This window comes from Paroedura picta, chromosome 6 (genome assembly GCF_049243985.1).
Source record: "Paroedura picta isolate Pp20150507F chromosome 6, Ppicta_v3.0, whole genome shotgun sequence".
In the NCBI taxonomy this organism is placed as follows: domain Eukaryota; kingdom Metazoa; phylum Chordata; class Lepidosauria; order Squamata; family Gekkonidae; genus Paroedura; species Paroedura picta.
In genome coordinates this window covers 75,476,309-75,488,372 of record NC_135374.1, presented here as the reverse complement: position 1 = coordinate 75,488,372, position 12,064 = coordinate 75,476,309, and the positions used below count along the sequence as shown (strand labels likewise).

Genomic DNA, 12,064 nt, shown 5'->3' with positions numbered 1-12,064 from the left:
TTGGTTGTATGACACAGTCTACTGATGTAACAGAATTGATTTTTGCTATATATTCTCTGTCATGTAAGAAGATCATAGTCTGAGGAAGTGTGTTTGCACTCGAAAGCTCATGCCCTGAATAAATCTTTGTTGGTCTTAAAGGTGCCACTGGACTCTGATTTTATTGTTCTCAGAATCTCTTCAGGTTTTAGTTACCCCCACACTGGCAGATAATTGTCAAGGCCATCCACTAATTAGTGGCCATACAGGCCATCTAGTCCAACCCCCTGCTCAACGCAGGATCAACCGAAAACATCCTAAAGCATCCAAGAAAAGTGTGTATCCAACCTTTGCTTGAAGACTGCCAGATGCAGCCTAGGGTTCTGCCTGCTGACTGAGTTCCCTGCTGGAAGGACATGCCAGAGAGACAGCTCCAGCACACACACAGCCCTTTGTTGCTGCTCTCTCTGGTGCTGCAGAAGGCCAGGTGAGCCAGAAAGGTTTGGCTGCTAGCAGATCTGACTGAGAATGCAGGCTTCTCTAGGTGTAGACAGGGTCACAAATTAGGCACCCTGGGATCTTTTCAGACAGTCTCTGCACACTTCTCCATACTGATCAAATGCAACAGACTACAGCAGGAGGGTGAGGAAGACTAGAGGAGATGTTGTCTACTTTCTTTCCCCCAAGATGCCAGGACAGCAGCAGGCACTCCTGTTCCTCAATGATCTGCTAATTTAAATAGCGTTATCCTTAAAAATGAATTCCAAATCCAGATCACCTCCTTTAACCTTACCAGAGGCTGTCATCTGAGCCAGGAAGAGAAGATAAAGTGACGTTGCATCCACTTGTAAGTGCCCCCACTCGTTATCACCCACTACAGTACCACAGGTGGCTGTGTTATATTTGGCATGCAGACAGTCTTTGGTACTCTGTGTGTGCTTGAATTTCTCAACCTTGTCTACCTATAAAAGATTTAAATGTTTTGAAAGAGGCTCGTAAGGCACAAAAATCTGCAGAATCACAGCTTCTAATAAGCATCTCAGCAGGGCTTCATGGAACTTACGACATCACTGGATTTTCAAGGGACTTAATATAGCAATACTCACGATCATCAGAACAAAGGGCTACTGACAAAATCCTTTCCCTCTGTCAAAGCAGCCTGGGTAGAACTAGGTAACAGATGAACATTAGCTTGGCAAATAACTACATTTGTCTACAACTATATCATTGTTTGTTCCCACGACACTTAAAGTTGCTTTAGTCTTTGATTTCTTTATATTTCAATTGGAGCACAAATGAATAAATAATACAATCTTTGATGAAAGAAATGAGGATTGACATCTTGCTTCCTCTCTGCATAGTGCTCAAGAGGCAAAGCAGCTCCACTGGAACCACTAGGCTCCTCCACCCCAGCCTGCCGCCTTGTTTTCATCACAAGCACGCTCTGTATGCCACAGCCTGAGCAACACATTCACTTCAAGGTAAAATTAAAGCAATCAACCAATCTAGCCCCTATTGCTTCGGCGCTCCTAATTTTCATAGTAGCTGGATAGTTAAAAACAAAAACAAAACAAAAGAATACATATTATGGAACACACCTTTAACATTTGTTTGATGAAGACATATTATTGTCACTAACTTTATAATGGCCAAGCTAACATATGACAAAACACGCTGTATTGAAATTGCAGTTGTTTCAAAGGCAAGAGAGAGAACAGTGAGCTATAAAAAATAAAGAAATTTGACAGGTACAAGTTCTGCTTAATTCATTTATATCCTCATCCCTTCCACTTGCCCTTCATAGTCTAAACTGCAGTCATATACTGATAGATTTGACAGTACTGCCACTGACAGTAACCCTGTTTGTTACCTTACCTGCCTCATCATGCACTGCAGGAGTCCCCTCATCAGCTTCACAACATTCTGTGGAAATATAACAGAAGGGGGGGGGGACATTCTCTGAACATCCATTTTATCATTTCCATCAGCCACTGACATTGTTAAATGAGCCAGCAGCCCTCTTCAGTTGATATGTCTAGAATGAAAATGCCATATGTAGAGAGGATGAAGGATGCTAACCCCACCTGTGCGTGCATGTAGGCACAGCTTGCAGTAAGTTCAGCCCCAGCACTAGGTCCATCACTAATCCTCCTCACCACCAGTGATCGCTTCTCTGCCCCACTGAAATGCGCCAATTAACAGCGATGCAATAAGAAGGCTTAGCCTTCATTAGGCCCTGTGGCAGTATTGTGAATACCAAACCACCTTGGAATTATAATTCCACCTCCGCCCTCCAACACACACACACAAGAATCCTAATATCAGGATTCGTTTTCCTACACTGAAGTCTCCTGATATCATGCTGCAAAAGCCCTTCTTGTTTCCTCGGCCGCAACCAGGTTTGAGGAAGAAGAAAAATGGCCTCAGGTCTTGTCATATTCTCAGGAGGATAGTATACAGAGACCTGATGCTCAGAACAGACCTCATCTAAAACTAAGGAAGGCCTGGATCAAGACCTGAATTTATGTAGATCTATTCAATTCTAGGGAGTCTTGCTCATCACCGTGCTCATCATCGTGTGGAGTCCTTAATTTTTCTCATATGCAATCCAGTAACTGTATCCTAAAATCTATTCAAGGGTTTTGGTGCATGAAGTCAAAGAAGGAGCTGTTCCAAATATCTGTTCACCACTGATCACAACAGTTTCTCATTTCTAAAGTTAGAACACCACCTATGTCCCTTAATGGGACTTATCATGGTGTAAGATGACAGATATAGCAAACCTTGAGGAAGGGACCTTTGACTCTCAAAAGCTTATACCCTGGAAATCATGTTGGTCTTGGAGGACATTGCATATTGCTCTGGAGTAAATAATAAAAGCTGATTCTTTGTTGTTGTTGTTAGGTGCGAAGTCATTTCCGACCCATCGCGACCCCACAGACAATGATGCTCCAGGCCTTCCTATCCTCTTCCATTCCCCGGAGTCCATTTAAGTTTGCACCTACTGCTTCAGTGACTCCATCCAGCCACCTCATTCTCTGTTGTCCCCTTCTTCTTTTGCCCTCAATCGCTCCCAGCATTAGGCTCTTCTCCAGGGAGTCCTTCCTTCTCATGAGGTGGCCAAAGTATTTGAGTTTCATCTTCAGGATCTGGCCTTCTAAGGATCTGGCTGATTCTTAGTAAAATGAATTAGTGAGTAATAAAGACTTACTTGCTCTAGTTCATAAGCTTTGGCTTTATCTTCGTCTCGGTCTGCATTCTTCCTGTAGGCCATCCCCAGGCCCCACACAGCCAAAATACTATAGATATTGTCTCGGACCCAAGCATCCTTTTGCTCCGTGCTGGCAGAGAGCAGTCCTGTAACTGGGTTCTTAAAAAAAAAAAAAAGATATTTTTTAAGCTGGCTGACATCTATTGTAATGCAATGGCTAAGTGGCAGAGGTACGTACAAGGAAGCCTGCTGTTCTAATCCAAATTTTTATAATGGAAGGATGGCTTTAAGTAAACTGTAATCTTACTTCAGGTTCAACTCTCCACAAGCATAGAGCTATATCTGGCCTACATTATAAGCTCATTGTAACGATTATTGAGTCAAAAGTAAAGTGCTTTGCCAGGATCTACCTGTTATTGTCTATGACAGATTAAGTGACAATAAATATTTGAACATCATTCCAATAGTTGTATTTTTGCTGCTAAAGACACAGAATTAGCTGCTTGGTAGAAAGGGCCAACTACTGTGCAGGGAGGGGCAGCCTAAAAATCAAACAAGTCGCAGTCTTATTATCACAACCCTGTAGGGTTTTCAAGACAAGAAAGGTTTGTTATTGCCTGCCTCTGCGGAGCAACCTTGGATGTCTTTGATGGTCTCCCATCCAAGTAGTAACCAGGGCTGACCTCACTTCGCTTATAAGAATTGCCTGGGTCATCCAGGTCAGGACAGGATTAGTTTACATTAAAAATTTGTTATCACAGAGAGAAACAAGTAGGATATAATCAATCTGTTATTTCATCTCTATTGTTATTTTAACCATTATGTATTCTTCACCAGTTGTTAACCACTCCGAGCCAGCTTGCCAGCTCTGGGTTGGGAAATACCTGTAGACTTTGGGGGTGGAGCCAGGAGTGGGTGGGATTTGGGTTGGGGGGATCTTAATGCTATGGAGTCAGCCTGGAGAAAAGGAGGCTGAGAGGGGACATGATAGCCCTCTTTAAGTATTTGAAAGGTTGTCACTTGGAGGAGGGCAGGATGCTGTTCCATTGGCTGCAGAGGAAAGGACACACAGTAATGAGTTTAAACTTCAAGTACAACGATATAGGCTAGATATCAGGAAAAAAGTTTCACAGTCAGAGTAGTTCAGCAGTGGAATAGGCTGCCTAAGGAGGTGGTGAACTCCCCCTCACTGGCAGTCTTCAAGCAAAGGTTGGATACACACTTTTCTTGGATGCTTTAGGATGCTTAGGGCTGATCCTACGTAGAGCAGGGGGTTGGACTAGATGGCCTGTATGGCCCCTTCCAACTCTATGATTCTATGATTCTATGAGCCATTTCGCATGGCTTCAAAATAGCACAATGGTTGCTAATTGAAAACGCTACTAATTTGGCATAACGCACGACGTCGTAGACAATCTGCAACACTCCTGAAACCGACCCGCAAAAAGCACTTCGTTGTAGCGCTTTCAGGGGAATCCAGAAAAGTGGATTCACCCTCCGGATAGCGATACACTCCTGCAACCAATCTGCAACACTAGCGCTAAAGACCTGTGCGTTACCATTGTTGCGGGTTCTTCAAAGTCCCTCCTCCAGAGCCTGTCCTCCAAACTTCCGGCAAAGCGATCGCCATTTTTTTTTCTCCGAGCGAGCGGGGATAAACGCACCAGCGAGCCTCTTTCTGTTTAGAGGCTTCCCTGGCTTCAGTCCTTTACCTTTAGTCACTAAGCACAAACCACATAAAAGCCCGTTTGCTGAAATAAAGTCCCTTTATTTTTTACACATTAATTCAGCCAAAAATCGGGCCCGTGAGGGGGGGGGGGATTTTTTTTTTATCACTCGAGGCAGCGTGCCAACGATCATACGATCAAACGACAGCTCACATTAGGCAGCTGGATGGGTCTCTCCGTTGCAACGAATCTACCTAGATTCGTTGCTATGGGTCTGTTTTTTTTAAAAAAAACCTTTCTTAAAGGGAAAGGGGCTGTTTGGGAGCATGCTAACGGCTGCCCATTGGCTGCTTGACGGCCAGGGGCGGGACGAGCTTGGCAATAGCGCTTCCTTTCTAGCGATTTCTGCCGAGACCGGAAGCCTGTGGGAAACGCTAAAAAATGCAACTGATTCCACTACAAAGGCAGGTATGCATAACGACGAATTCCACTATTTTAAATGGCGATTTTTCATTCCGCAAACAATTTGCAACAAAGATCCCCGTGCGAAAAGGCCCTATGATTCTATGAGTCTACCCTCCAAAGCAGCCGTTTTCTCCAGGGGAACTGATCTTTGTCACCTGGAGAGGAGCTGTAAAGCTGGGGGATTCCTAGGTGTACCTCCTGGTGGATGGCCGCCCAGACTCTTCCCCAGAACCATTTGCCAAATGTTTGGAAGCCGTGGTTGGATGGCTTGAGCAGAGTCATCTGAAACTCAACCCCCTCCAAGATGGAAGTCCTGTGGGTGGTAGGGGGCAGGGTTGGAAGCACGCTTACCCACCTTGGCAGGGACGCAACTGGCTATCGCGTCCCAGGCCAGGAACTTGGGAGTGACCTTTGATGCCTCGTTGACTTTGGAGGCTCAGGTCAAGAGGGTAGCTAGCCAGGCATTTTTCCATCTTCACCAGGCTCAGCTACTGGCCTCTGAATATCTGGCCATAGTGATCCATGCAACAGTCACCTCCAGAATAGATTTTTGTAACTCGCTCTACGCGGGCCTACCCTTGGGCTTGATCTGGAAGTTACAGCTGGTGTAAAATGCGGCTGCTAGGGTTCTCACTGGGACATCTTGGAGGGCCCATATCCAGCCTGTGCCGAGGCAGCTGCATTGGTTACCGGTTGCTGCCCAGATCCGATTTAAGGTGCTGGTTCTTACCTTTAAGGTCCTCCGCGGTCTGGGACCCACATATCTGAGAGACCGCCTTTCGCCCTATGCCCCCCCGCAGGGCCTTATGCTTTGCAGGTACAAATTTGTTGGTTATTCCCGGCCCCCAGGAAGTGCACCTGGCCTCGACCAGGGCCAGGGCCTTTTTGGTCCTGGCCCCCACCCCCACCTGGTGGAATGAGCTCCCGGAAGAGCTACAGGCCCTGCGGGAGCATTCTGCATTCCACAGGGCCTGCAAGATGGAGCTCTTCTGCCAGGTTTATGGTTGAGGCCGGTGTGCAGAAGAAAATCTTGCCCCCCCCTTACTGAGCCCTATTGGGCTGTTGGGTGGATTAAAGAAGAAAGATCGGCCCCTCTGTCCACCCTTGGGGTCTATCAGTGGATAGAACTGGGTTGCTTTACCTCAGAGTATTGGATAGTTATGGTTGATTGGCTGGGTTTAAGTTTGTTTAAATTGTTTTATGGGTTTTATTGGGGGTTTATACTTATTGTTAGCCGCCACGAGCCTCTGTTGGAGTGGTGGGATAGATAGATAGATAGATAGATAGATAGATAGATAGATAGATAGATAGATAGATAGATAGATAGATAGATAGATAGATAGATAGATAGATAGATAGATAGATAGATAGATAGATAGATAGATAGATAGATAGATAGATAGATAGATAGATAGATAGATAGATAGATAGATAGATAGATAGATAGATAGATAGATAGATAGATCCTCTTTTTCTCTTCCCCATCATGTGTGCAACGTGCAATCAGAACAGGATATCTATGCAAGTTATTTTCATTTGCAGCATGAGATGTTTGCAAGGCACAGATATGAAGGGCTCATGAAAGGTATTCAGAGATCTCCTATTACCCTTACAACCCTGGATGTAACGTGGGTGGGGAGAACAGGGCTTTACTGAGCCCTGTCAGGATCCTTGACAAGAGAGAGCAACACCCATACTGCGAGTGAATTGTGCTATTTTACTTTTAATTATATTATATATAAATTTTTTAACAGCATGAGTTTATACTTAAAAAGGCAGAGTATAAATGAAGTAAATGAAACAGTATTCAAGAAAAATTCAAGATGTGTTGATGCAATGAAATGGCAAATCCCAGAACTGATTTGGGTTGCAGTCCTGCACACAGGCAGGCTATATGACGCTCATTCAATATTTTGGATTTCAGCATTCTAATGGCATACTGAATGCCAGTTACTGGTTCTGTTCCAACATCACTTTGGCATGGGCTTAGTATAGATGCTAAGCTTGTCACTTTGCCTGGGGTACAAAGAGGCATGAGGGGTCATGCCATGTGAGGTACGTCTTTCATTAGTGCTTCCTTCTTTTTCTGCTTGTTATGGATTTATGCAAGGACCTGGTTCCATTGCCTTCAACAGGGTTCAGTAAATGTATATATTTCACATTGACCTCTGGGATGTAGTCTGGCACAGGTTCTGCCTCTAAACCTATTTTTCAAAACTTCTGTTTAAATTAAGTTAAAAAATAGCTATTTTGGAAATTACACCGCAACAGCTAAATATGCCTGTTCCATATACTTACATGACTTACCCTCTTTGGAACATGCAATTCACAATGCATATGCATATTCAAAAGACTGTAGTGTGGCATGCAGGTTAAGTTTCCAAGGGGATTAAATTCCAGGTTGTATATCTTATGTAAAGTCTACTCACAGTTGTGGCACAGCTGCCATTGACAGTAAGGTCTTTAAATAAGTCTACAATATATGATGCTGCTTATATCGTTCTATCCCAGCTTACAGTGTTTGGTAAGAAGTATATTTGGAAGGCAACTCATAGGGAAAGTATTCCCTGCTCTCGCCTTCAGATTAGACTATTTAATTGGAGGTTATCTCAAGACACTGTGACTTTCTAGACTAAGAAATCTTCAGATTAGGTTGAATAGCTCAATATGTTGACAGAACCAAAGTGTAATGCTTGTGTCTATTCAAAAATTGGATTTAGTTCTTTTTACATTCCAGCTTTCACAAAGATCAAATTTGTTCCTTTTTTAGATACATGGCCATGAATACCAGAAATAATTAAAATGAATGAAGAGATAATATGATTATATTGGTTTTATTAAGAGTTGCATCAAGTTTAAAGGCCACATCAACAAGGGCGATTTTCAAACAGTTAAATTCAAGGGTGGAAGAACAGGTCTATAATGTACAAATGCACAAACGTGTATTCACAATTATCTGGAAAACATGCATTTGCCACTGAGGTAGTATATTTAGCACTTGGGGATGAATAAAAATCTTATTATGCATGCATATTATTAATTATTACTAATATTAACACTACTACTGTTAACGACTACTATAAATATACTAACAAGGTAGTATAACAGGAGAAATGCTCTGCCATTTAAACTGGTATGTATTGTTACACTATGACCGATTATGCATGGTGGCCACTGCTGATTTCTAGCGGCATTCCCGTGTACTAATGGGGAAAGAATTGCCTTGGTGCACATGGTCAGAAAGATTCCATCGCACTTCACTGTGACGGTGGCTGCGGAGGACGGGGGGAGGATAGCGGCATGCACGATGGTAGGATAGCGGCATGCTGCTATCCCACCATTGTGGAGGTGAAACGATGCCCCATTCGGCTTTGGAGCACCATGATGCGCCATGGTGTCAAACGGAGCATATCCTGTCGCCCGTGGGACACTGTTGGTGCGGGGGAGGAGCCAGGCCTTCAAAGCCCAGCTCTTCCCTGTATTCACGGGCCTAGGGACTGCATTAGAAAATCAACATTCCCTTACTGCAGGGCATCGGAAGCCCTAAAGAGGGCCAGGGCCAGGGCCAGGGCCAGGTGGGGGCCAAGCATCAAGCATCATGCATAAGCATGAATTTGCCCCACTGCCGTGCGAGTACCACCCCAAATTATCCCTCCTATGCATACAGTATTAAAGAATTAAAGATAACAGCTTATCTGTATTTTTACATTGCTTAGTTGTGCTCAAATAAAAATACTGGAGAAAAATGTGCATCCACAGATTGCAGAAGGCCAAACATTCCCCACCAAAGTCAATATAGGGCCTCTGATACTCAGAAAAGCCAGTAGAAAGCTTTGGGCAGGGGACAGAATAACACTCAAAGCAGCCTTTCTGCCTGGTTATTCAAAAACAGGAGCAGCTGCTGCCAGCACTCATTCAACTGGAAGACCATGGAGGCCTGAAGATGAGACCCCTCTGCCCAATACATGCATACCATCACTCTAAACGAGGGGCAATCTCCCCTGCTGCTTGCCTCATCTTTAAAACCCCCTCACACCTTTCAAAGAATCTCAGAAGAGACCTACAGAAATATTTGGAAACCTAGGCTCCTGGCTGACTCTACATTCATCTGGTATATTCCGTGATTTTTTTGTAGTCTACCAAGATATACTGTAAAACGAACTGCATATTCCTTACTATATGCTGGCATTCACCCACAAATGCTCACAATTTTTTTCCAGAAGTCATTCTTCTGTAAAAGTTTTTGCCCCCCCCCCCTTCCATATTCTACCTGAAGTAAAATGTAAACATCCTGGGGAGGAGAGCAGAAGGCTGCATACTATACACAACCAAACTGATTGATATTTTATTTAAAAGAGTATAAAAAGTGACAAAACTAAGATCAAGCATTGCTTGCTGGAGCTTCACTGACCTGGTGACTCAAAATGGTCTTCTGAACCAGCCGAGCATAGCCATCTAAACGGACTCCTGAATTGCTCCTGCTCCTCATCTCCAGTTTTTCAAGAGGGAAAGTGTGTCTGGCTGGAGGAAGCACTTTCAGCATGTGCATTCATCAGAAGGCTGAACCTTGACTCCTGTTGGCAACCAGGATCTTTGTTCCAAAATAAACAGTCAACAAAACAGGAATTATAGAGGATACTTCCCTTTTACCCAGATACAACTCACAGTCAAAATAGCACTATGGATTAAATTGTTAGAACTTTGAGTGTGACTTACTTCTGAATAAACACACTTGGGACCAGAACTTAAATTTCCCAACCTTTAGGTGTTAACAACAAACAAACAAAAACTGAGGTTAACGGCCAGGGAAAAAGGGGGCTGTGTAAAAGCAGCTCTAAAGCTATAGTAAATAATGCCTCCAAAAGTGCCAGTCATTTAATATCATAAAGACAATAATCATTAATAAACATACAATACTGTAAATTTGTGATATTATATTATATTATATTATATTATATTATATTATATTATATTATATTATATTATATTATATTATATTATATTATATTATATTATTATAAATTGTCAAGTTCCTCAAAGAAAGAAATAACAAACAGAAGAATTCTCCTATGGGATTGTAATTTCTTCCTTCCATGGATCACTGAGCTGGCTGCGCATATTGAAAAAGTGCCATTTGATGTAATAAATGAGTTCACTCTTTGGAGAATTCTTATGAGTCAATTTATTATTTATTCGAGTAACTTGACAATATTATATTACTCCTGTTGGGTCCACTGTAGAAGCCACCCTGCAAAACCAGGGATAACCATGAAGTCGTTTGGACTTCAGCTGGAACTAACCTATTGGACTTTTGCCTTCATTATTTTTGGTATTTCATTTGTTGTTTTATTGTACACAAATCTGCAATATTTATTTATTTATATTTTATTTATATTTACTTATTTATATTTATATACCACCCTCCCCCGAAGGCTCAGGGCGGTTTACAGGGAACAGGAAACAGGTACAGATAACATAGTGACAACAGCAATAACAATACAGCAATAATAACTCCAACAAGATAACAGCAGCAATAATAAGATAGAACTGCAAAGGAGCCTCAGCTCAATTCTTACTGGGACCCAGTGCGTTAGGCAGATTAGTGGCGGTCATAATAGGAGGCGGGGGGGCCTGAGGGCCAATTGGAAGCGATGGTCCAGGTCAACCTCAACCAAATGCCTGGTTATCATTGATTATTGTATGGTTATCATTGATTGTTGTATTTATGATGCTTTATAAATGCCTTTTTCCACTATTTATAAATGCCCTTTTCCACTATTGGAAGCATTATTTATTGTAGTTTCAAAGCCACTATTATACAACCTCCAGGTGTTGTCTGGAGATTCCTGCTATTAATATCTCCAGGCAACAGAGATCAGTTCACCTGGAATAAATGGTACAGTTCTAGGTGAGTGGTAGGCAGCTTCCCACATTTTCCACCTGTGGGCTGGGTTGCTCTTGATGTTTGTTTCTTTGCTCATGACTAAGATGACCAGATTGTCCCACTTTTGGAGGGACATCTGGGGGTACCTGGGAAATTGTACTTATGTTGAAATTAAAAAATATATATTACAATACTTTTATGCATTCTATGAAACTTTTTGTTGCCCGTATAGACCAAATTTTTAATCAAGAACCCCCCTCCCCCCAGTCAATGGTGTCCCACTTTACCAATGTTAAAATCTGGTCACCTTACTCATGACTGATGGGGCTCACAGACTAGGGAGACTAGGATTTCCACTCTATGCTGCCCGGAACACCCCTGGAGACCCAGCCTTTCCTGCAGGCCGTTCTGCCAAATTTCCTTCCATTACAGAGGAAATAGAAGAGTGCTTCCTATACTTGCCATGGGAACTTGCTGGCATCATGTGGGGGATGTCTCATGGCTTAGTGGTAAATGCGGATGAAGTCTGTCCCAAGATTATTTTGGAGTGCATCCTTGCCCCAGTGTCCTCCTGGTTGTTCTAGGGCAGGGGTGGCCAAACTGTGGCTCTACAGATGTCCATAGACTACAATTCCCATGAGCCCCTGCCAGCTCCTGCGAATGGTTAAAGAATGGCAGCCTCTAAACTGGAGAGTTCTCTAAGCCCCACCTCCCTCACAGGGCATCTGTTATGGGAAGAGGAAGGCCTTCCCCCCATCTCCACCCCCCCAGAAACCCACTTGCATCCCCCTCCCAAACTTTCCCTAACCAACCTCACCTGCCATGCAGCTAATGTGGCCAGGCCCCGGACCTCTTTCT

General features: G+C 43.3%; 1 protein-coding gene across 6 annotated transcripts in view; it reads right to left on the bottom strand.

Moving 5' to 3' along the window:
* The window catches only part of PHKA2 (phosphorylase kinase regulatory subunit alpha 2), a 72,667-nt gene that overhangs the window by 57,450 nt on the left and 3,153 nt on the right, over positions 1 to 12,064 (bottom strand). For all 6 annotated transcript variants that reach the window (XR_013232021.1, XM_077343121.1, XM_077343119.1 and 3 more), the window contains exons 2-5: positions 9,734 to 9,913; positions 3,191 to 3,349; positions 1,855 to 1,902; positions 773 to 941 (exon numbers count right to left, since the gene is read on the bottom strand). Coding sequence is in view for 5 of the 6 variants with exons in the window: in XM_077343121.1 (XP_077199236.1) it covers positions 773 to 941; positions 1,855 to 1,902; positions 3,191 to 3,349; positions 9,734 to 9,871 (514 nt within the window). In the remaining variant the exon portion in view is untranslated. The remainder of the gene's footprint in view (positions 1 to 772; positions 942 to 1,854; positions 1,903 to 3,190; positions 3,350 to 9,733; positions 9,914 to 12,064) is intronic.